This window comes from Schistocerca cancellata, chromosome 3 (genome assembly GCF_023864275.1).
Source record: "Schistocerca cancellata isolate TAMUIC-IGC-003103 chromosome 3, iqSchCanc2.1, whole genome shotgun sequence".
NCBI lineage: Eukaryota > Metazoa > Arthropoda > Insecta > Orthoptera > Acrididae > Schistocerca > Schistocerca cancellata.
The window spans coordinates 392,660,278-392,687,234 of NC_064628.1; the positions used below are offsets into that span (position 1 = coordinate 392,660,278).

The 26,957-nt window shown below is 39.7% G+C and overlaps 1 protein-coding gene across 1 annotated transcript in view; it reads left to right on the forward strand.

The window, feature by feature from the left end:
• Positions 1-26,957, forward strand: part of LOC126175117 (serine/threonine-protein phosphatase 6 regulatory ankyrin repeat subunit C-like) — a 357,458-nt gene that overhangs the window by 322,065 nt on the left and 8,436 nt on the right. The window contains exons 13-16 of the mRNA XM_049921671.1: positions 1,886-1,984; positions 8,660-9,079; positions 17,298-17,588; positions 25,340-25,441. Coding sequence (XP_049777628.1) covers positions 1,886-1,984; positions 8,660-9,079; positions 17,298-17,588; positions 25,340-25,441 — 912 coding nt within the window. The remainder of the gene's footprint in view (positions 1-1,885; positions 1,985-8,659; positions 9,080-17,297; positions 17,589-25,339; positions 25,442-26,957) is intronic.

Genomic DNA, 26,957 nt, shown 5'->3' on the forward strand with positions numbered 1-26,957 from the left:
AAAACTACTAGAAGCCGATATCGGGGAAGATCAGTTTGGATTCCATAGAAATATCAGAACACGTGAGGCAATACTGACCCTACGACTTATCTTAGGAGCTAAATTAAGGAAAGGCAAACCTACGTTTCTAGCATTTGTAGACTTAGAGAAAGCTTTTGACAATGATGACTGGAATACACTCTTTCAAATTCTGAAGGTGGCAGGGGTAAAATACAGGGAGCGAAAGGCTATCTACAATTTGTACAGAAAGCAGATGGCAGTTATAAGAGTCAAGGGGTATGAAAGGGAAGCAATGGTTCGGAAGGGAGTGAGACAGGGTTGTAGCCTCTCCCCGATTTTATTCAATCTCTATGTTGAGCAAGCAGTGAAGGAAACAAAAGAAAAATTCAGAGTAGGTATTAAAATCCATGGAGAAGAAATAAAAACTTTGAGGTTCGCCGATGACATAGTAATTCTGTCAGAGACAGCAAAGGACTTGGAAGAGCAGTTGAACGGAATGGATAGTGTCTTGAAAGGATGATATAAGATGAACATCAACAAAAGCAAAACGAGGATAATGGTATGTAGATGAATTAAGTCAGGTGATGCTGAGGGAATTAGATTAGGAAATGAGGCACTTAAATTAGTAAAGGAGTTTTGCTATTTGGGGAGCAAAATAACTGATGATGGTCAAAGTAGAGAGGATATAAAATGTAGACTGGCAATGGCAAGGAAAGCATTTCTGAAGAAGAGAAATTTGTTAACATCGAGTATAGATGTAAGTGTCAGGAAGTCATTTTTGAAAGTATTTGTATGGAGTGTAGCCATGTATGGAAGTGAAACATGGACGATAAATATTTTGGACAAGAAGAGAATAGAAGCTTTCAAAATGTGGTGCTACAGAAGAATGCTGAACATTAGATGGGTAGATCACACAACTAATGAGGAAGTGTTGAATAGGATTGGGGAGAAGAGAAGTCTGTGGCACAACTTGACTAGAAGAAGGGATCGGTTGGTAGGACATGTTCTGAGGCATCAAGGGATCACCAATTTAGTATTGGAGGGCAGTGTGGAGGGTAAAAATCGTAGAGGGAGACCAAGAGACGAATACACTAAGCAGATTCAGAAGGATGTATGTTGCAGTAGGTACTGGGAGATGAAGAAGCTTGCACAGGATAGAGTAGCATGGAGAGCTGCATCAAACCAGTCTCAGGACTGAAGACCACAACAACAACAACAACAACAACAACAACAACACACAGCTATCCAATCCTAGCTATCTGCACTTAAATCCTCAATCAGAAGTACTTGAATATTTCAAAGTAGCCATTGTAAAATAGAGATATCCATTTGTGTTCCACTTTTCAGACCCATCACACTGCCTCTTATTCATGTGTGCCTTCTTTTCTTCAACTGTGTCTCCAACTATGTCCTATGCAACAACTGATTCATGAGATGGAAATTTTGCAGTGAAATGTGGACTTTTATCCAGACAACTTTATTTTATGATTGCTAATTTGAAAAATTTAAGTATTCCTGATTGATTATTTTAACCAGAGTCAGATGGTCACACAGTGTGTGTCTTGGGAGGCATAGCTGTATGTTAACATTGCTGTACTGTCTGTTATATGGTAAGTAATTGTAATTGGAGATATAGTCACTTCACTATAACTGCAAAACACAAATAAAAGTACGCTTGTGCTTATTTACTGTCAAGAGTCTGTTGGATTCGCACATGGGACGGGGGGTGAGGGGCGGGGGTATCCTTATCTGCATCTGCTAAATCATGTACTGTTACTGTTATATATTATATAGCTTACACTGTGTTTAATGGTAACCTTTCTTAGAGTAATAGTTCTTTACAGATATTTCTGAAGGGTCTCATAATTTATTTCTCTCATTCCAGTACCTAAAAATACTCATTGACGCTGGAGGCGATGTTAGTTCTGTGGATGTGAATGGTGCAACTCCACTTCTTATGATTGCCAATCGTTGCTATACACAGGTACTGAGTCAGTTGTGTACTTGTATTACTAGACTAGATTAAATTAGCTGTAATTTTCATTCCAATAGATCCATATTGAGGAGATCCTCCAGGATGTAGAACATATCAGAAAACAAAAATACACAATACATATTAATTAAGAAAAGCAGATACACTGATGAACCTTCCACAGATCTCAAGTGAAAATGGTTGTCATTTCAGTGGGGGGAGTCAAAAAGTCTTAAACATAAACTCATTTGAAAGATAATAACAAACTTGTCACAAAACAAGTGAATTTTCTATACAATTAGGTGCTTGTTATAATTCTAAGACTATTGCAGTCATGCAGCATAAAATAGAAAAATCATTTTGCATCTCTTATTTCTAATAATCATATACTGCACTGAATTTGTACCGAAGTCAGATTGTACATAATACTCAAATTATTTGATATTATTTGCAGCCTCCACATCTGAGTGGTCAGCACTGCTGACTGCCATGTGGAAGACCTGGGTTCAATTCCTGGTACTGCCAGGGAGTTTTCCATGGTGGAGGACTGAAATGTGGTGTACTCAGCCTCATGAGGCCAGCTGAGAAGCTGCTTGACTGATCAGTAGTGGTTTCAAAGTCAAGAAACCCAACAATGACCACGAGAGCTGTGTGCTGACCAAATGCCCCTCCACACCACATCCAGTGATGCTATTGGTAGAGAATTACGTGGCAGTTGGCCAGGCCCAATCTAGGGCCAGAATTTAGAATGTTGTTTCGATATTATTGATAACATATACACATCAGTTAGTTCTGCTAAGAAACTGATAAGTGGGATAGAAAGTGTTGGCCACCAATAAATCCATTTGGCTCATCTTAAACTGCTCTTTATTAGAAGTTAACTTTTTATGGTAGCTGGCAAGGCATTGAAAATGGATGTTCCTGAGTAACAGATACCTTTCTGTACCAAAGTAACTGACTTTCAATCTTTGTGAAGATTATTCTTATTTCTAGTACTGATTTGATGAACTGAGCCATTTGAAAACGGATACATTTTAATAAAAATTTCATTCAGTAGTAAGTACACTGATGAGCCAAAACATTATGACCTTCGTGACATTGGATGCCACCTGATGGCATTGCAAGCACGAGACACAATAACAAAAGTATGTAAGTGGAGCACACACTGATGGAGGATTGCCCTAGTGAAGATATGGACTGCCAATCGGGAAATCCAATGAGATAAGTGACTTTGACAAAGAGCAGATTATTATTACACAGAGTCTGTGAATGAGGATCTCGAAAACAGTGAATCTGGTCAAATGTTCACATGCTGTTGTTGTCAGCATCTACGGAAGGAGGTAGATGGACTGTGAAACTATCACTTGGAACCAAACGGTTGTACATCCACAACTCTTCACAGAACATGGAAGTTTGGAGCGTTGTCTACTCTGTAAAGCAGGACAGATGGTGATCTGTGGCATCTCTGCTGATAGAACACAATGCAGATGCAAGCACAAGTGTTTTGGAGTGCACCATTCATCATACATTGATGAACATGTTGACCCAATGACATCACCAATTACAACTGCAGTAGGCACATGTCCATCAGGATTCAATCATTGATCAATGGAAATGTGTTAGCCCTTCGAGTGAATCACAATTTTATTCCACTAGGTTAATGGTCATATCCACAAACACCATCATCGAGGTGAATGGCAGCTTGAAATGTGCACTGAGCCACAGACGTAGGTTGGTGGGAGCAGTATTATGTTATGGGAGACATTCTCTGGGGATTTGCATGAGACCTGTGGTAGTAATCAAGGACAAACTGACAGCTACGAACCATCTGCACCCCTTCATGCTTGATGTCTTCCTCAATAGCGATGTCTTCTTTCATAATTATAATTGCCAATAACTTCGAGCTTGAACCATGCTACAGTGGTTTGAGGAGCATTATATTGAGCTCATGTTGACGTCTCAGCGACTAAATCTGTCTGATGTAAATCCTATGGAACTCATCTGAGTCACTACTGGACGCAATCATCAGGGCCCATTATTTGTGTGAATTACACGACCTATGCTTAGACGTCTAAAGCCACATACCTCCCACAAATCTACCAACAAACTGTTGGATTCCTGATTTGCAGAAACAGTGATGTATTTAAATCCAAAGATAGACAGACAAACTATTAAGCAGGTAGTCATACTGTCTGTATATTGGGAAGCAATGATTAGTATCCCTAGTTCCCTAAACAGGCCTCTGCAGGATGTTCCTGAGTTCACACAACAGATCATTCTTGTTACATGATTTTGGACTTAGGAAACTTTAGCTTGGTTTCATGAGTTACCCCAAAAAATGATCCCATGTGATGTTATGGTATGAAAGTATGCAAAAGCTGCTAGCTTTTTTATTTTACATCACCTATGTCTGACAGCATTCACATTGCAAATAGAGCTTTGTCTAGGTGCTTCAGTGGTTCTGTGGTGTGGTCCTCCCAGTTGAGTATATTATCAAGCTGTAATCTCAAGAATTTAACACTGTCAATTTTTTTTGTTTGTTGTCATATTTTAGACATATTGGAAACCTCTTAAAAGTTTTGAACTGCATATAATGTGTTTATTGCAAAGTTGAGTGACACAGGATTGACTAGGAATAATTTATCAGTGTCCATAAATATCTCATTAACCAATCTTTCTAATACTGTACTTGATTTGCTGTTTATTGTAATGTTTGTATCATCAGAAAACAAAATAAATTCAGCATGTTGTAATGTTATTGATTCAAGATCATTGACATACACAAGAGAAGAAAGGGCCCGAAGATGGAACCTTGTGGAACATCACATACAATTGGTTCCCAGTTGGATGATGCTTGATGGCTTACTTCATGACCCTTTCCTATAGTTTCTTGTCAGTGATATAGGATTTGAATAGTTTTGTAGCATTTCCCATTACACCATAATATTATAATTTACTTTAAAGGATATTGTGATTTACACAATCAAATGTCTTTGATAGATCACAAAATGTACCAGGAACCTTTAATTTATTGTCTAGTGAATTAAGTACATTCTTGATTTATGTGTAGACAGTCTTCTAAATATTGTAACTCTTCAGAAATACAAACTGTAACTTTGACAATATATTATTTGTTCCAGAGTATTCTGCAAAAAGTCACAATCTGGGTGCAGTGTTGAAAAAGATTATCAAAGTATTTACTTTAGAGTAATATGACATCAAAGTAATAAATAAGCTTCAGGCACTACGACCCTGAGCCAAGTGCAGTCACTTGCCCTGTTTCAAAGGAAGCCTTTCAGCATGCAAGGCCTGGGCAGTCACAGGAGGTGGTATTGCTACTAGTAATTGGGAGCTCTCATGCGAGGGACATAACGGGGCCCCTTAGGGAAATAGCTGCCAAGGCAAGGGAGAAGTTCAGTTTACATTCTGTGTACATTCTGGGGAGTGGGGGTGAGAGTGGAGGAGGGGGGAGGAGGATTTGTACTAGATGTGGAATAAATTATTGTGAATGCCATGAAGAGCATAGGGTGCAGGTAGTAGCTCATGTCAGTACCGATGATATGTGTCACTTTGGATTCAAAGAGATTCTCTCTGGTTTCTGGCACCCATCTGAAGTGGTAAAGACTACCACTCTTGCTTGTGAGATGAAGGCTGTCCTAGCAGTATCGACAGGATCAGTTGTGGACCTTTAGTACAGAGCCAAGTGGAGGGCCTGAGTCGGAGGCTCAGATGGTTCGACGACTGTGTAGGCTGCAGATTCCTTGAGTTGCTCCACAGTGTGGTGGGGTATCAGGTTTTACTTGATAGATCAGGGTCCATCACACACAGGAGGGGGCTATAAGGATAGAGGGTTGCTATGTGGAGTAGCTGGACAGTTTTTTAGGTTATGGGGTATCTGGGACATTACAGAAAGAGCTTTAATTTCAAAGGGTGCCAGTCAAACACAGGACGGGGTAGACCCAGGAACCATTGGTATCTTAGTGTTAAATTGTCATATCCTCATATGGGAAGAACCAGAGCTCCAAGAGCTAATAGAAAGCACTTAAGCTCAAATCACTGTAGGTACTGAACGCTGGCTAAAGCCAAAGATATGTTCAGTCAGAATTTTTACAAGGGACCTTACAATATTCATAAAAGGCATGTTAATGCAATTGTTGGTGAAGCACTTGTTGCTGTTAGCAGTAGTTTTTCTTATATTGAAATTGAAGCAATGAGTTAATATGTGTAGAAGTTATACTTGACAACCGGAATAAATGAATAACTGGTTATTTTTACTAACTCAATGACTCAGATGATATTTATTACTGAAAGGTACAATGAAAACTTGTCTCATTTCAAATAGTTAACCCACTCATATACTTATAGTTGATTGTGACTTCAATTTAATCTCATTATGTTAGCAAAAATTCATGTTTAATGTTGGTCGTAGATACAAAACACCATCTGAGGTTGTGCTGAATTCTTAAATTATTTTGAGGAATTAGTTCAGGAGCCCACAAATGTGTGTATGAGCTGTGTTTGCATGAGTGTGTATGTGTGTGTATGTTGTTTAATTTTGACGAAGACATTGTTGGCCGAAAGCTAATTGTGTGACAGTCTTTTTGTGGTGCCTTTCTGTGACTCAGGATCTCTACCATATGGTGAGTAACAACTATCCTTTTCATTATACTGTTACATTCCATCATGTATTTTCCATTGTTTAAGTAATCTGTTTATTATTTCAAAAGTAATCACCATAACTGTTGATGCATTTATCCCACTGTGAGACAACACATTTGATGCCTTCATGAAAAAATGTTTACAGCTGCCCATGGAGCCATACCCAGGTGTGCACATATTCATTTCGCTGGGAAGCCCTTAAACATCCTCCATACAATCCTGCCTAGGTTCAATCCTGGTTCTGTAGGCAACTGTAAACATTTTTCCATGAAGGCACTGAACGTCTCGTCTCACAGTGGGACAAATGTATTAGCAGTTATGATGCTTACTTTTGAAATAATAAACTGTTTATTTACTTTTTTCCATTGTGTCATTTTCCTTTGGCTGCCTCTTATAGAGAGTGATGTTTTCAAAATTTCAGTGTCACTGTCTTGCGATCCAAATCTGTCTGTTTGGAAAAATGTATAGTTTTCCCAGAATAGTGCATTAGTTTATGAGATATTCAGTTAGAAAATTGGAATTTCCAGAAAATTCCTGGCAGGCTTTTGTAGATCCAAGTGGTTGCCAATATGTCTGTGGCATAAAATAGAGCCATCATTTGTACCACTTCAGTCATTTATTTATTCATTCAACCTTTGACTGCTGTTTGAAGCAGTATTTATATCTATATATATTTACAGTTTACAGTTACAGGGTAAATTACAATTATAACATTTATATTATTGTACAGTAAACACACATATACATATATGGATAAATAACTAACAGAAATGTAGACAAAAACCTTTATTACTAATTTAAATTACAAGATATGAGCAACCAATTTCACTTTATGCACAATGCTTGATTGTTGATCAAAAAAAAAAAAAGTGGCATTTGCACTTTTCACTGACACAGTATATGCAGCACAGCTGCTGCCTGGTACTACAAATTCTTTCAGATTGATTACTAGTCTCAAAATATTCCTTAACATTGTCCAAAATGTTTCAAGTACTATCTTAGTTTTGTTTTGAAGAGTGTTAGTGATTTTACATTTATAAGCAAATAATGTTCTATGTCAATCAGTATTATCCTCAAGTAATAATAATAATACTTTATTCAGCATCGAATAATTCATTTCATATGTATAAAAACAGTTACAATTCTTGATACATAGCACAATAATACATTCTCCTGAATATGTCATTGGTTAACAAAACAATTAAATTATGAATAAAATGGTACTTAACAGTATTTACAGTCTTTGTTCAGTGGTCAACATCTTAAGTTCTTTGTCAGTCATTTGGTGCCCAATATTCATCAGTTGAAGCTCCATGTCAATCAGTATTATGCATAGTCCATTGTTTAAAGGCAGTCTGAGGTCAGCATCCAGTATGTAAAGTTCTGTGTCAATCGGCATATTTTCTAGTGATCTAAAGCTATGTAACTATCAGTTTTTTCCACTTGTATGGAAGTTTTCTGACATATTAAATGAAACATAGGAACATTAATCTACAGCTGATGGTCAATCATGATTGATAAATTTAATAGACATATGTAGGTGTGGAAATCTAACCTGACAATGTTATGTGCACTTAATTTGGATTACAAGCAAGTCTTTATTAATCAGTGAGTGAAGAAGGAAACTACCAAAGATCATAATTGGCAGGTCAGTAATCCTACTAACTGTGGTGTTCTTGAAAGTTACTGGGCCTGTCCAGCAAAATGTGAGAGAAGAATGATTCTAAAACTGGCTATGGTTTTTGATGCTCTCATGAGCTTAATCATATATCCTATATGTGTGTTTTGAAAACTCAATTAAAGCAGGGATGGCCAGTAAAATTCTTCTGGGCTGTTGACCACATTGTCAGTATATAAAATTGTCTGAAGTTTTGGCCACTTGCAATAGTGGCCAGAACACTGGACAGTTTTATATATTGGCATTGTGATCAACAGCCAAGAAGAAAATTATTGACAGTGACAGTGGCAATGGAAGCCTACACTTACATCAAGCAGGATGTTAATGTCAAAAACTTCTATTTGTTTCAGACTGCACAAACACTGATTGATGCTGGAGCTAACATAACTGCAAGTGATATACATGGCCAGAAAATCATACATAGGGCATCTCAGATTGGGAACACCACAGCCATCGATTATCTCATGGAAGTTTGGCCCTTAGTATGGGGCTGTGACAACCATGGAAACACTGTTCTACACTTCGCCACAAAAAGTAGTAACAATAGACTGAGGATTATAGAGCATATCCTGTCAATGAAGCTGGCATCTGTAGATGAGAGAAATGCAGGAGGACAGACAGCTCTTGCAATGCTTGTGGAACAAGGTTTACATTGGAAATCTGTACAGCATGAAGTAGAGGTGTTGCTGGCAGAAGGAGCAAATCCCACTGTCAAGGACAACAAATGGAAAACTCCTTTACACATCGCATCCTGTGTTGGTGATTTAAAGGTACAGTAATTTCTAAGAGTTATCATTGTTAGTGTGAATTTATGGAATGAAAATTAATTTATGTAACAGCAACAGCTTGCTACAACCCTGTCTCACTCCCTTTTCAATCATTGCTTCCCTTTCATGTCCCTTGACTCTTATAACTGCTGGCTGGTATCTGTACAAGTAGTAAATAGCCCTTCACTACCTGTGTTTTACTCCAGTAACCTTCATAATTTGAGAGTATTCCAGACAACATTGTCAAATGCTTTCCCTAAGTCTACAAATGCTATAAACATAGGTTTGTCTTTTCTTGACCTATTTTGTAAGATAAGTCATAGGGTCAGTATTGCCTAGTGTCTTCCTGCATTTCTCTGGAATCCAAACTGATGTTCCCAAAGGTAAGCTTCTACCAGTTTTTCAATTCTTGTGTAATCATTTAGTGTTGCTATTTTGCAATCATGGCTTATTACATGACTTATTAAACTGATAGTTCTGTGATTTTCGCAGTTGTCAGCAACTGCTTTCTTTGCAATTAGAATTACTACATTCTTCATAAAGTCTGAGGGTATTTCACATGCCCCATTCATCTAGCACATCAGATAGAAGAATTTTGTCATGGCTGGCTCTCTCAAGGGTAGCAGTAATTCTGATGGAATATCATCTACCCCTGGGGCCTTGTTACAATTTAGATCTTCCAGATTCTTCTTGGAGTATCATGTCTCCCATTTCATCTTCATCACATCCCCTTCTCTTTCTAATAGTTTATCTCCATTGTATAGACCTTCTATATATTCCTTCCACCTTTCCCTTCTTTGCTTAAGACTGGTTTTCCATCTGAGCTCTGGATATTCATTCTTTTCTCCAAAGGTGTCTTGAACTTTCCTGTAGGCACTATCTATCTTACCCCTGCTGCACGGAGTGGCCGCACGGTTAGAGGCATCGTGTCACGGATTGCGCGGCCCCTCCCACCAGAGCTTTGAGCATGGGCGTGTGTGTTGTTCTTAGCAAAAGTTAGTTTAAGTAGTGTGTAAGTCTAGGGACCAATGAACTCAGCAGTTTGGTCCCTTAGGAAGTCACACACATTTGAACATTTGTCTTACCCCTAATGATATAAGCTTCTATATACTTACATTTATCTTCTAGCCATTTTGCACTTCTTGTCAGTTTCATTTTATTAAATGCTTGTATTTGCTTTTGTCTACTTCATTTGCTGGTTTTAAATTTTCTCCCTTCCTCAGTTAAATTCAGTATCTGATGTGTTATCCAAGGATTTCTACTAGGCCTTGTCCTTTTTATCTGTTTGAGCCTCTGCTGCCTTCACTATTTCATCTCTTAAAACTACCCATTTGTCTTATACTGTATTCCTTTCTCCTGTTCCAGTCATCTGTTGCCTAATGCTCCCTCTGAAACTCTCAACAGCTTTTGGTTCTTTCAGCTTATCCAGGTCCCATCTCCTTAATTTCATACCTTATTGCAATTTCTTCAGTTTTAATCTACAGTTCATAACTGGTAGATTGTGGTCAGGGTCCACATTTACCCCTGAAATTGTCTAGCAGTTTAAAATCTGGTTCCTAAATCTCTGTCTATCCATTATAAAATCATTTGGAAACCTTCCAAAGTCTCCAGATCTCTTCCACATGTATAACACTTTTTATGATTCTCAAACCAAGTGTTAGTATGATTAAATTATGCTCTGTGAAAAATTCTACCAGGTGGCTTCCTTTTTCATTCCTTTCCCCCAGTCCATATTCACTTGCAATCTTTCCTTCTCCTCCTGTCGAAATTCAGTCTCTCATCACAATTAAATTTTTGTCTCCTTCACCTGTATGAATAATGTCTTTTATTTCATAATACATTTCTTCAATTTCTTCATGATAGGTGAAGCTAGTTGTCATATAAACTTGTACTACAATGCTGGGTGTGGACTTCAAGTCTATCTTGGCTACAATAATGCATTCATGATGCTGTTCATAGTAACTTACCCACATTCCTATTTCCTTATTCATTATTAAACCTACACCCACATTATCCCTATTTGACCTTGTATTTATAACACTGTATTCACTTGACCAGAAGACCTGTGCCTCCAGCCAATGAACTTCACTAATTCACACTATATCTAACTTTAACCTAATGACTTCCCTTTATAAATTTTCCAATCTACACTGTGTGATCAAAAGTATCCAAACACCCCAAAAAACATACGCTTTTCATATTAGGTGCATTGTGGTGCTGTCTGCTGCCAGGTACTCCATATCAGTGACCTCAGTAGTCATTAGACATCATGAGAGAACAGAATGGCAAGCCCTGCGGAGCTCACGGACTTCAAACGTGGTCGGGTGAATGCATGTCACTTGTGTCATATGTCTGTACATGAGATTTCCACACTCATAAACATCTCTAGGTCCACTGTTTCTGATGTGATAGTGAAGTCGAAACATGAAGGGACATATATAGCACAAAAGCGTACAGGCCGACCTCATCTGTTGACTGACAGAGACCACCGACAGTTGAAGAAGGTCCTATTGTGTAGTAGGCAGACACCTATCCAGACCATCACACAGGAATTCCTTACTGCATCAGCGTTCACGTCAAGTGTTATGACAGTTAGGCAGGAGGTGAGAGAACTTGGATTTCATGGCCGAGTGGCTGCTCATAAGCCACACATCATGCCAGTAAATGCCAAACAATGCCTCGCTTGGTGTAAGGAGCATAAACATTGGACAATTGAACTGTGGAAAAACGTTGTGTGGAGTGACGAATCATGGTACACAAGGTGGCGATCCAGGTGCAGAGTGTGGGTATAGCGAATTTCCTAAATGAACGTCATCTGTCAGCGTGTGTAGTGCCAACAGTAAAATTCAGAGGCGGTGGTGTGGTCATGTTTTTCATGGAGGGGGGTTGCACCCCATGTTGTTTTGCTTGGCACTATCACATCACAGGCCTACACTGATATTTTAAGTACCTTATTGCTTCCCACTGTTGAAGAGCAATTAGCCCCTTTTCATAATGCACGACCTGTGGCAGATTGGTTACACAACAATAACATCCCTGTAATGGACTGACCTGCACAGAGTCCTGACCTGAATTCTATAGAACACCTTTGGGATGTTTTGGAACTCTGACTTCATGGCAGGCCTCAGTGCATGACATCGATACGTCTCCTTAGTGCAACACTCCATGAAGAATGGGCTGCCATTCCCCAAGAAACCTTCTAGCACCTGATTGAACACATGCCTGTGAGAGTGGAAGCTCTTATCAAGGCTAAGGATGGGCCGACACCATATAGAAGCCCAGTATTACTGATGGAGGGTGCCATGAACTTGTAAGTTATTTTCAGCCAGGTATCTGGATACTTTTGATCACATAGTGTACCTGCCCAAATAAGGGATCTAATATTCCTTGCTTGGATCCACAGAATGACATTTTGTTTCTCCTGATGATGACATCCTCCTAAGCAGTCCCCACCTAGAAATGCAAATGGGGTACTATTTTATCTCTGGAATATTTTACCCAAGAGGATGTCATCATCATTTAACCATACAGCAGAGCTGGATGCCCTCAGGAGAAATTATAGTTGTAATTTCTTCTTACTGTCAGTCATTCACAGTATTAGCACAGCAAGGCCATTTTGGGTGATGTTACAATGCTAGATCAGTCAAACATCCAGACCATTGCCCATGCAACTACTGAAAAGGCTGCAACCCCTCTTCAGGAGCCACACATTTGTCTGGCCTTTCAACAGATACCCCTCCATTGTGGTTGCACCTACGGTATGGCAATCTGTATTGCTAAGGCACGCAAGCCTCCCCACCAATGGTAAGGTCCATGGTTCTTAAAAAGTGATTGAAATTTCTAGGATGTGAACTTTTCATGTCAATTATTTCATAAGTTAATTACATTTCAATAATTCCAATTATGTTCTCAGAATGTTGGGATTGCCTAGTGCTAGCAATGATTCCTCAGCTACTGATTAGCTTTCAAAGATATTCCTTCGCATGATGCTCTAACTTTCATTATCTGTATCTATTAATTATTAAAGCTTTCCAAAAACCTAATTGTGTTATTGTAATTAGGAACATAAATATAAAGAACTAAGATATAAATTCAAAAGAGACCTCGCATAGAATTTGATTTCACATGTTCCTGTACTGATGGTGACTTAAAAGTGCATCTGCAGTATATATAGTATGAAAAATAAAAAAAATAGTTATTTTTGGTAGCAGAAACATGACAGATGGATTAAACTCCAACTTGTTACATCTCAGGCTGGTGTCTGGGACTCCTGTTAGCTGCAGTGGCCTTTTTGTTTACATGTGGCATTGTTGTGTCTCTCCATAAGTGCTTAGCATCAGTCAGTGTCTTGTTGCCATGGCAGACATCTTAGGGACTGCCGCAAGTATAAGGTGTTGCTGCTGCCATAATAGTGTTGCCAGTGGTGTGAGAGTTCAAAAATTCTGCCTGCAATTTGTAATCTGCCTTCCCATCTATTGTATTCATTTTAGTCTGTATTTATGGTGGCAACTTACTTAACCAAAGAGTTCAAAGCAAGTTACCCAGCAGGTACACTGGGTGAGTCAGTTCTACATATACATACCTACTCCACAAGCACCATGTGAAGCATGATTCAGGGTACCACTACTAGTCATTTCCTTTTCTGTTTTACTTGCAAACAGAGTGAGGGAAAAAAATTGTCTAATGCCTCTCTATGAGTCCCAATTTCTCTAATCCTGTCTTTGTAGTCTTTAAGCAAAATGTACATTGGTGGTAGTAGAATCATTCTGCAGTCAGTTTCAAATTCTGGCCCTCTACATTTCCTCAATAGAGTTCCTTGAATGTTGCCTTCTCTCCAGGGTTTCCTATTTGATCTTGCAAAGCATCTTCAACATACTGGCTTGTTGTCCGAACCTACTGCAACAAATGTAGCAGCTTGCTTCTGAATTACTTCAATGTCTTCCTTTAATCTGACTTGATGTGCATCCCAAACACCTGAGCAGTACTTAACGATGGGTTGCATAGTGTCCTATACCCAGTCTCCTTTACAAATGAACCACACTTTCCTAAAATTCTTCCAATAAATTCAAGTCAAACATTCGGCTTTCCTACTACAATCCTTACATGGTTGTTCTGCTTCATATTGCTTTGCAATGTTACATCTTGATATTTAATCAGCATGACTAAGTCGAGAAGCACACTACTAATGCTGTATTCAAACATTATAGGTTTGTTTTTCCTACTCATCTGCATTAACTTACATTTTAATACATTTAGAGCTAGCTAGAAATCTTGTACTCTATGTGATCAAAAGCATCCGGATGCCTGGCTGAAAATGTCTTACAAGTTCATGGCACCCTCCATCAGTAATGCTGGAATGCAATATGGTGTTGGCCCACACTTAGCCTTGATGACAGCTTCCACACTTGCAGGTGTACGTTCAATCAGGTGCTGGAAGGTTTCTTGGGGAATGACAGCCCATTCTTCATGGAGTGCTGCACTGAGGAGAGGTACTGATGTAGGTCAGTGAGGCCTGGCATGAAGTCGGCCTTCCAAAACATCCCAAAGGTGTACTATAGGATTCAGGTCAGGACTCTGTGCAGGCCAGTCCTCTACAGGGATATTATTGTCATGTAGCCACCTCACCACAGTCTGTGCATTATGAACAAGTGCTCGGTCATCTTGAAAAATACAATCGTCATCCCCAAATTGCTCTTCAACAGTGGGGAGCTAGAAGGTGCTTAAAACATCAATGTAGGTCTGTGATGTGATAGTGCCATGCAATCCAACAAGGGGAGCAAGCTCCCTCCATGAAAAACATGACCACACCATAACACCACCAACTCCAAATTTTACTGTTGGCACTACACACAATGGCAGATGGCGTTCACTGGGTATTTGCCATACCCACACCCTGCGATCAGATTTCTACATTGTGTACCATGATTCATCACTCCACACAATGTTTTTCCACTGTTAAATCATCCAGTGTTTACACTCCTTACACCAAGCGAGGCGTATTTTGAAATTTACCGATGTGATGTGTGGCTTATGAGCAGCCACTCGGCCATTAAATCCGAGTTTTCTCACCTCCCACCTAACTGTCATAGTACTTGAAGTGGATCCTGATGCAGTTTAGAATTCCTGTGTGATGGTCTGAATATATGTCTGCCTATTACACATTACAACCCTCTTTAACTGTTGGCGGTCTCTGTCAGTCAACAGATGAGGTTGGCCTGTACACTTTTGTGCTGTGTGTGTGCCTTCATGTTTTCACTTCACTATCACATCAGAAACAGTAGACCTTGGGATGTTTAAGAATGTGGAAATCCTGCATAGAGACATATAACACATGTGACACCCAATCACCTGACCACATTCGAACTCCGTGAGCTCCGTGGGGTGCCCCATTCTGTTCTCTCGCGATGTCTAGTGATTACTGATGTTGCTGATATGGACTACCTGGCAGCAGATGACAGCACAATGCACCTAATATGAAAAATGTATGTTTTTGGGGGTGTCCAGATACTTTTGATCACATAGTGTATAAGTCATATTGTGTCCTCCTACCATTACTCAGTGATGAAACCTTCCCATATATCACAGCATCATCAACAAACAGCTACAGATTGCTGCTCACCCTGTCATCATATCATTTATATATAGAGAGAATAAGAGCAGTCCTATCACTCTTCCCTCGGGCATCTCTGATGATATCCCTGTTTTTGATGAACACATGCCACTGGGACAATATATTGGGTCTGGTTACTTAAGAAGTCACTGAGGCACTCATATCTCTCAGAAACTGTTCTGTATGCTCATACCTTCGATAACAGTTTTCAGTGGATGGAATGTACTTGCAAATTTACAAGCGAATATCCTTAACATCAGTTTTCCACAGAATTCTTGAACATATTGTCAGCTAAAATATCATAAATTTTCTTGAGATGGAAAAGCTTCTGTCCATGAATTAGCATGGTTTTAGAAAGCATCACTCATGTGAAACTCAGCTTGCCCTTTTTTCACATGATATCCTTATAACTATGATACAAAACTACTGTATTTGTTGGTCTGGCATTTTTGTTAAATGTTGGAGGAAGGTAGCTTTTGTGGTATTAAATTCATAGGTGGCAAGAGGTAACTGAATCTCATCACTTATTAGGTAAGCATATTCCCCAACATTGTCTACTGGGGTAGAAAACTTTTAAGTATTGTCCATTGTGTTGTGGTTGGCAAGGAATTTTCCCACAATGGCAAACCACATTCTTGGATGATCTGTTTGAATAGGAATTAGGTCAGGTGGAGAAACTGTGTCATAGGAATTTCATGGAAAACATACCCAAGTTCTGTCAATCTGTGTGCTTTGCTGTATGAAACCCCATTGATCCTATATAGCATAGAAGGAAACTCAGAAATCTTGTGAACCTGTTCTGCTGACTTCTACATAGTTTAAGAAATAGATTTTACTGTATTGTTCTTCTTGTTTCTTTTATTTATTTTTTTTTTTAAAGAAAAAAGGAGAACACAAGATTTTGCTGTGCAGGTGTGTGTGTGTGTGTGTGTGTGTGTGTGTGTGTGTGTGTGTGTGTGTGTGTGAGTGAGAGAGAGAGAGAGAGAGCGAGAGAGAGAGAGAAAGTGAGTGAGAGAGAGAGTGAGAGAGAGACAGAGTCATGTATTTTCAAGAGGAAGAAAATCTTAAAAACAGACCTATATGTTTGTAGTGCTGTGCTGTATGGATAAGATGCATAAGATTCAGGAGGTATAATAATACTACATGAATCTGATAGAGCCCAGTTTTTGTTTTGCTTATGGCCATACAAGTCAGATACAGTTGCACAACACAGAAGCCATTAAGTGAACTAACAGCCAGAGTTCATGCATGTGGTCACAGTTGACCCCCAGTGATGTCTTTGCAGTCATGGAGTTCACATATGCTTTAATTTCTTGTTATAGCACCTGAGTACTTGAACAATGCAACCGGTATGTGGTAAGCTGTCATCTTCACACATACCATTGGCTGTTTATTCTCTCAAATTTTTGTTGTCCAAATAACTTTTGCTATGTGAAACATGAGCTCCTGAAAGAAGAAATCTAGGTGCAAAAGCTATGTTGTATAAGATCTGTAAGATAATATTATCAGTTGATTTTAAATTGTTATTAAATTTACAGGAGGTTTATAATCAAATAATGTATGCAGCTTAAAAGTTACATGATAATAAATCTAAAAGTAAGTTATTTTTAGGTAATGGAAGTCTTGATTGTAGCTGGAGCAGATATTGGATCAAAGGATGCCATGGGTAGAACACCACTGCACTGGGCAGCTGAGGCACACAATGTAGATGGTCTGGAGTTACTATTGCACAAGGCAGTGAACGCTGACGAACAGGACAACAGCGGCCAGACAGCACTGATGCTGGCTGTCGGCAGTGGTGATGCAGTCAATTTACTGCTCAGGAATGGAGCAAGTGTTAGTATGAGAGATAACTCGGGGAGGACAGCACTGCAAGAAGCCACAGACCGTGGCAGCCATGATGTAAGTTCCAAGTGCATTTGTTTGCACTACAGAAAGAGGCATCTCATGGTCAAATGTGTGTTTCTTCTGATGTGATTGCAGTTGTGAGTACAAATCAGAATGCAGTCATGTACAAGTTGTGATTGTAACTGTTATTTATAGATGCTATTTTGCAAAAGAAGCCATTTTCACTGGCAACAAGCTTACTAGTATTTAAGATTTGACGAAAAATAAGGATAGAAAATATACTACTCACTCTTCTTTGAGCAGAAGGCCATAAGTCCAATCTCCAGAGAAAAAATTAACAAAAATCTGACCAATAGACAGCACTGTAGCCGTTAGAATATGCCCACCAACAGATGCACAGCACATGGCTGTTTCTCAGTTTGTGTCCGAGATACCCAACATGACTGTGCCCATGAATGATTGCATGCTGCTGGTAAAGCTCTTTTACAAGAATGATGATTGTACACAAGTAGCTCTGCAAAAGTTCTGGACACTCAAGGGTATGGGGTCCAGAGAAAATAATTACAAAATTCTAAGAGATAGGTTCTTTAGAAGAACAATGTGACAGAGGGAGGAAAGCAAATGATCAGCGCTTGTCAGAGATTAGGCCACAGCCTTACAGGAGGGGTTGAGTGGTGGCATTCAAACATGCAATGCACAGGGAATTGCCCAAACATTGGACAAGCCTGCGAGAATGGAGCATAAAATCCTATTCTAAACAACCTGAATTGCTATCCATCCAAAATCACCTGTGTTCAGGAGACAATTCTTGCTGTCCTTCCAGCAATACAAACATTCACTCTGGAATTTCTTGGCTACCCTTTGAAGCAAGGGTAGCTAGGACACGATGGTTCTGAAGTAAAAGGTAATAGGCACAAAAAAAGAAATTAACTTCATTGACAAAATCATACTTTGCCACTCGAGCAATGCACAGAATTGTTAAGAAAAACAACATACCATTAGCATTACCCACATTACATACTAACACATTCCAGTTGGTAATTTCATTCAATAAGACCTGACTGATCAGGGTTCTTAAGTTTCATCTAGCACTAGCTGTCTTTAAAACAAATGCTACAAACTAACAAACAATCTGAATTCAACAGGCCTTTTGTTACTATGTAATTCCAAGACAATAAGATCTCAGTATTCCCCATGGCTCTCAGTACTCTCACCTAAAAGGATCATTTCTTATTCTCAGTTCCAATTGGCACATAAGGCAAAGAATCATTCAAATCAGCCAGGGCTCTAATTGTCTACATGATTACAACACTCAGAATTTAATTGGCTTGTAGCTGCCTTAAAATGCTTAACTCGACTTCTCTACTTGAAGCAGCAGTAGCCACTTAAATTGCAAATTACATACAATATAAAATAAAATAAATTTACCTGTGGTCCAAAGATTGTGCAAACATACAAAACATGGAGTTTAACTCAGCACTTAGCCACTTTTGAATTCAAAATTTGAATTGGTACTAGCTGTTTAAATTTTCAAACTACACAAGTAGTTAAATATTGAAATATTGAAATGCCTTTTCAACAGCTTACACAAACAGAATAAATTTTAATTTTAACTTGGCACTTAGCTGTCTTTAAATTCTCCAATGAGTTTATCAATCTGAATTGACACTAGCCATTTGAACTTCAGCAGTACACCAAAAGTTTTTTTTAAAATCTGGGGCCCCTGGCCAAAAATAACACCAGAATTTTTTTAAAAACAAATTCACAGCTCTGGCCGCCATTAAATTAAGCATGTTAACAATTTTCCTGAGCAATGATTTTTATTTGGGGGTTTCAGTTCAAAGCACTAATAAAGCTAATCATCTAACAATAAATCCTCAAACATAGGTCTCAATTGACACACCACATGAAAACAACACTTGCATTAACTGGTGCCTTCAGTGTTGACAACACACCCCATTATACATAAGTCTGGCCAGTTACATGAAATAATATGGACACTAGCTGTTTGATACTTCATCAGACATGATGTTAGGATTTGTCAATGAGTCAACCCATAAATCCTACAACATAACATGTGGAAGGTTTTAAAAGTATTCAGTGGTAACATTTTAAACATAAAGGTATTACTGGAGACCAAACAATTTTATTACCACAAATTACTCTAATACAACACATATGGTGGTACTACCAAAACACATTAAACATGGCCGTAAGAATACGAGGTGCATTCAAGTTCTAAGGCCTCCGATTTTTTTTTTCTAATTAACTACTCACCCGAAATCGATGAAACTGGTGTTACTTCTTGACGTAATCGCCCTGCAGATGTACACATTTTTCACAACGCTGATGCCATGATTCCATGGCAGCGGCAAAGGCTTCTTTAGGACTCTGTTTTGACCACTGGAAAATCGCTGAGGCAATAGCAGCACAGCTGGTGAATGTGCGGCCACGGAGAGTGTCTTTAATTGTTGGAAAAAGCCAAAAGTCACTAGGAGCCAGGTCAGGTGAGTAGGGAGCATGAGAAATCACTTCAAAGTTGTTATCATGAAGAAACTGTTGCATAACATTCGCTCGATGTGCGGGTGCGTTGTCTTGGTGAAACAGCACACTCGCAGCCCTTCCCAGACACTTTTGTTGCAATACAGGAAGGAATTTGTTCTTCAAAACATTTTTGTAGGATGCACCTGTTACTGTAGTGCCCTTTGGAATGCAATGGGTAAGGATTACGCCCTCGCTGTCCCAGAACATGGACACCATCATTTTTTCAGCACTGACGGTTACCCGAAATTTTTTTGGTGGCGGTGAATCTGTGTGCTTCCATTGAGCTAACTGGTGCTTTGTTTCTGGATTGAAAAATGGCATCCACGTCTCATCCATTGTCACAACCGACAAAAAGAAAGTCCCATTCATGCTGTTGTTGCGCGTCAACATTGCTTGGCAACATGCCACACGGGCAGCCATGTGGACGTCCGTCAGCATTCATGGCACCCACCTGGATGACACATTTCACATTTTCAGGTCATCATGCAAGATTGTGTGCACAGAACCCACAGAAATGGTAACTCTGGAGGTGATCTGTTCAACAGTCATTCGGCGATCCCCCAAAACAATTCTCTCCAGTTTCTCGATCATGTCGTCAGACCGGCTTGTGCAAGCCCGAGGTTGTTTCAGTTTGTTGTCACACAATGTTCTGCCTTCATTAAACTGTCGCACCCACGAACGCACTTTTGACACATCCATAACTCCATCACCACATGACTCCTTCAACTGTCGATGAATTTCAATTGGTTTCACACCACACAAATTCAGAAAACGAATGATTGCACGCTGTTCAAGTAAGGGAAATGTTGCCATTTTAAGTATTTAAAACAGTTCTCATTCTCGCCGCTGGCAGTAAAATTCCATCTCTGGGACATATTGACAATGAACGCGGCCTCATTTTAAAACAATGCACATGTTTCTATCTCTTTCCAGTCCGGAGAAAAAAAATCGGAGGCCTTAGAACTTGAATGCCCCTCGTAATAACAACAGAGATTATGTAAACTAATTGGCCTTAGCCACTTACATATCAAGTTCAAGGAACTTTAATTGTGGACACTGTGTATGTTAACACTAAATGGAAAAAATATTGGTTACAGTATTCAAAATACACTTATGTATTTATGCTTGTCAGTATTTCCTGTAATACAGACATAGATGTCATGTTTTCTATTTCACGACTTACACATTTCTGTTTGAGGTAGATCAGATTTTCTCACTATATACAAAGCAATAAGTAAACAATTTAAGAATTGTATGTACTGATCAAGACCTTTGTTTTTAAAATCTGACACTTTTTTAAAGGCAGAGTAATAGAGCATCCACATACTCCGTACTGCTGTTGGAGTGTCACTCAGTATCACAGTTTTCGTTATATCCTAGATTCATCATTCCATCTGTTACACATTGCTGGTTTTTCTTCTATACATGTTAAGAACTGGATCTTAATTTCTTACCTCTGTTCTTGTAACCCAGTTTGCAGCTTTAGTTCCAGTCATTACAACTCATACCATTTTTTTGTGGGTATGCTTGATGGGTAGCAGCAAGGTGGAAAACATCATGTCCTGTCAATTTTCCATAATGGTTGTGAGTTCTGTGATCTCATTCACTACTATTTTGGTTTACATGTAACAAACTTCATCAATGTCTTCATAACTACCATTCCCTGTTGCTCGGTAATCTTCTGCTCCTCAGTCGTTTCTTTCTGTGAACTTCATGATTTGGTTAGTTGTGCCAGTATCATTGCATTAAGAGGTCTATAGTGGTAAAATGGTACACACTGCTCACGTTTTTTTGTGCTATGATTATGCACTTGACTATTCACACAGGACACACAATAATTTTATATCCAATGAGTAGCTCATCTCCAGCCTCACCACTCTTCCTGAGCAAACTGACTGCAATGCATTTTGCATGAATGCTAAGATTGAGCTATTCTCATACTTCACAAATTACATTTCTAGTATATTTCATTATCTTCTCGCTGTACAAATCAATTAATCAGATCTGTATGTCATTTGAAACACGTAGAGAAGATGATTAATATGAGGCCTAATTCTCATCTGTTTCTCAACTGCTACTGAGATAACCTTCATAAAATACATTCTAAGGCAAAAATTGGTGCACCACAAAGGAATTATCTGAATGGGACAGAAATCAGTAGATGTGATATACATGTACAGACAAACAGATGATTACGGTTTCAGAAAAATTGGATGTTTTTCAAGAGGAAGCGTTTCACAAGCTGAATAAGTCAATAACGCATTGGTCCACTTCTGGCCCTTATGCAAGCAATTATTCAGCTTGGCATTGTTTCACAGAGTTGTTGGCTGCCCTCCTGAGGTATATAATGCCAAATTATGTCCAGTTGGTGTGTTAGATTGTTAAAAACCTGAGATGGTTGGAGGGCTCAGACCGTAATGTTCCAAACGTTCTCAATTGTGGATAGATCGGGCGACATTGGTAGCCAACATAGGGCTTGGCGAGCATGAAGACAAGCAGTAGAAACTCTCACCATGTTCAGGCAGGCAATATCTTGCTGAAATGTAAGACCAGGATGCCTTTCCATATAGGGCACAGAATATCACCAACATACTACTGTGCTGTAAAGGTGCCATGCATGAAAACCACAGTGGTCCATTCCAGACCATCACACCTTATTTTTGGGCCACATGGCAGGTGTCAGTCAGGCTGGTATCCCACTCCCCTGTTGAGACATCTCTAGACCTGTCTGCAGCCTGGAATCTCATTGACCGGAGCAGAATCATCTTCAATTATGAGTTCTGCCTTGAACTGAGCCCTGATGACCAGCAAAGATGTGTCCAGGTACACCTTGGATTGTGGTGGGATACCAACTTGACTGTTGCCTGCCATACAACCTGACACCCAGGAGTCATGGCCTGGGCTGCTTTTCATAGCAGAACCTCTGTGGTTTTTATAGCACCATTTCAGCACTGTGGTATGTCGACGTCATTCTACACTCTGTTTTGTTGCCCTTCATGGCAGCCATCCTGCACTTAACAATCCAGCACGATAGTGCCTGTCCGCATACAGTGACAGTTTCTACCACCTGTATTTATGCTTTCCAAACCCATCTTGGCCAGAAACATCACCAGGTCTCTCCCCAACTGAGAATGTTTGGAGCATTATGGTCAGGGCCCTCAAACTGTCTCAAGGTTTTGACTACCTAACACACCAATTGGACAGAATTTGGCACAATATGCCTCAGGAGGAAACCAGCAACTCTATCAATCAATGTCAAGCTGAATAACTGTCTACTTAAGGGCCAAAGGTGGACCAATGCATTATTGACTAGCTCAGTTTGTGAAGCTCTTTCTTTTCAATAAATCATCCAGTTTATCTGAAATTATAAACATTTGTTTGTCTGTCCATGTACATCACATCTACCAGTTTCTGTCCCATTTGCATAATTCCTGGTCTTAGAGAGTATTTTACATCAACCACCCGAAATTAGTAAATAACTTAACAAGAAAAATTTGACATACAATCTACAACTACAGCAGATTGATTATCCTTATTTCAGCACTTTCTTAATGCTAGTTTTTATGTTATAAAAGCTCTTACATTTAATATGAAATCCAACACTTACAAATAACAAAATTAATGATAATAGTAGTAGCTACTGCAGAACAAGTTAATGAAAAGTAGAGCAATAAAGACAGATTGCAGGTAGGTAGATTTCACCAAAGGAAATGGATATGGGAGAGGGAGAGTAAGAAGAACATTGTAGGGCACACACAATTAATAAAGGGAGAAAGAAACATGTAGGGGATTGACTGAGAAACAAAACAAGAAAGAAGTATAAGTAGGGGAACATGGGAGCATTTGTTTGACAGAGAGAAACAGGCCATGTATATCAATTTTTAAGGAATAAGTAATGAGGCTGACAGAAATATTTTAGGTTTTCTTAACTGAAACAGTGTATTGAATTGTGTGAAGGGTAGCTTGGTCCAAAGGCAGAGAGCAGCAAAGAGAGTTTTCAAATATATTGGTTTTAAGGCAGGGCAAGATAGGGTACTAGTTTTTGTTGCCATTTGTTGCCACTGTAGGCTTGTGCCATGGGAAGCAAGGAGAGGATGTTGTTTGGTGGCCAGTATCCTCTTTCTAGAACACAACTGCACACATGTATAACAGAGTTCTTTTTTCACAGAACAGAAAATTATTTATCTTTAAGCAAGTTGTTGTCGTACAAGCTCTTCAGTAATAGTTCTGCTTGTGAAGGACAGGTCCCACTGGAGGGGGGGGGGGGGGGGGGGGGGTGCACACTACTCTGATCACTGTGCACTGACTGACTCTGAGCTAGGGACTGTAGCTCTGACTGACTGTGACTGTGACTCCAACTGTGAATGGGTGACTGCCTGGAACTGTGACTGACTATTCAACTCGGTGACTCACTGGATGACTGACTGGGCCCCTCCAGTCTGCGGCAAAGAGATAAATACTGATGGTCGAGAGGGCATTGGTGGCACATTACTTGCAAATCTGTCATTGGCCTCTCTCCTGATAGGCTCGCTGCTTGTGCCTACTATTGATCTTCTTGCAACCTCTTTGCCCCCAGTGTGCTGGTAACAGCTTATACCAGCACATTCCTCTCCCCCAAAACGCTGCACCGTTGTCGTGTTCTGAGGCTGCAAATGACAACGGGGAGGGAGGCAGTTCGCTGGATGTAAAGATGAGCCGGGAGACGTAACTGCAGAGGATGGTGTACTCCTGACTGTACCTAGCCATGTGGCTTGTGAGGCAACAGGAACATCCTCCAGAAAACTGCTGCCAGGGCACACATCCAGGCTTGAGGATGTATCCTGGGGTGATGACGGTGATGGTGGTGGTGGGTCCAGGTCCATGGGGTCAGCGAGCAGGGATGGTGAGGGCAAGGGTGCTTGTCCATCTGCTCCTCCACAGGTGCCCTGGTGGCACCAGCAGACAAATTTCAAGCTTCCAAGGTTGCTTCACCAGAAAAGAGGGAAGGAGAGGGAAAGACGAAAGGATGTGGATTTTAAGGGAAAGGGTAAGGAGTTATTCCAATCCCAGCAGCGAAAAGACTTACTTTAGGGGGAAAAAAGGACAGATATACACTCACACACACTGGATGGATATGCAGCAATTAGATGAATATTCAAGCTTTATTGATAAAATAGATTTTATACATAGAGTCATGTGAGTGTGGGATTAATTATAAACTAAGATGGGGAATATCTTAACACAACGACATGTTTTTTGACCTTAATTTTTTTCTGGTGCAGGCAGTGAAATCCCTATGGATGGCAGGAAGCAGCTTCATGGACATTCCACAGGAATCTTGCATCAGGGCAGTGCATTTAGCTGTGACAGCAGGAGATGTGGAGGTAAGCTAAAGTGCTTTTTGAAGTGAATTTAGGTAGAATTATATTTATTGTGCTGAGATTATTGTTTGCAAACAAACCTCCCTCCCTTCCAAACCAGCTTTAGATTACTTTTGAACATATTTATGTTACCTAACAGCTCTTTTATTACTGAACGTAAATTAAAAAATTCATTAATTTTATTGCTGTGTGCTACACTACTTTCTTAATGCCATGATTGTACTTAAATGAACTGGGCCTCCATTAACAGATTCTGTTGTTCATCAAATGTATGAGGTTCATTCAAATGAAACCTGGTCAGTGTGTCTACCTTTGCCTTGCAAGTAAGGCAGCACCACGTAACTGCAGGTATGATGCATCTGTTGATAGAGAGACTGATGTGTGCACACCATTTGATGCTGCATAGCACCAATGTGGTTTCACACCGAAGAGAAGGTGGTCACACAAGTTATCATCCACTATAGAGCATGCAGGTGAGTAAGCAGGAACAATGAGGAATGATTCAATTTTTGGTGGCAGAGGGAATTGGAGGCCGTGAAATGTATCGACAGATGTAGGCTGTGTACAATGAGTACAGCATGAGTTGTTCAAATGTTGTAGAGTGATACAAATGGTTCCTTGAGGGGTGTGAGTCACTGGAAGATGATACTCATCCTGGATGGGCTCATCGTGTCATCACACCACAAATGGTTGTGGAAGTAGCTGCTTTAGTCCTGGACAACCGCAGAATCACTGTGGACAAGATCCATTGGTTACTGGGTATTAGCATGGGCACCACCCACACTATAATGCATCAAAACTTGAACTTTCGAAAAATCTGTGCGCAGTGGGTTCCCCACCAACTGACCGCTGAACAGTGCAGTACTCAAATAGTGTTGTCTTTGAGTCATCTACAATGTTATCATGAGGAGGAATATGGCTTTTTGTCGCTATTGTCAAAGGTGATGAAACATGGTGCCACCATTTCGAACTGGAAAGCAAACATCAGGGCAAGCAGTGGAAACATGCGACTTCACCACCTCCAAAGAAATCAAAGGCTGCACACACCAGTTCTGGTAAGGTCATGAGGTCCTCCTTTATAGACCACAAGGACCCACTGCTTGTCCAGTTCCTGGAATGGGGAACCACCATCAATGCCCAGCATTATTTTACACTAGTGACTGGGTTTCATTTGAATGCCCCTTAAACTTTGAAGTTACTGTTAGTATTTTTAATGTTTCGAACAGACAAAAGTGAGGTGTATGTGTGTATGAATGCAACAGGTAATTCCAATCAGATTATTTGTGCACTGAATTTTAGCTGCTCAAACATGGCCACTTTTAAGGAAGTCAGTGTACGTATGCCCTCCAAAATGCAGGAAAGTCAGCCACTTATCATTTGCTAGAACTTTATCAATGAATAAATGCAGCAGTGCCTGTTGGGTAAGAGCACAAGAGCATGTTAACACCCAACGTTTTGACTCCTTGTGGATTTATTGGTTATTTTTCTTTGAATGCTGTTAAACAAAATGTAGATGTGG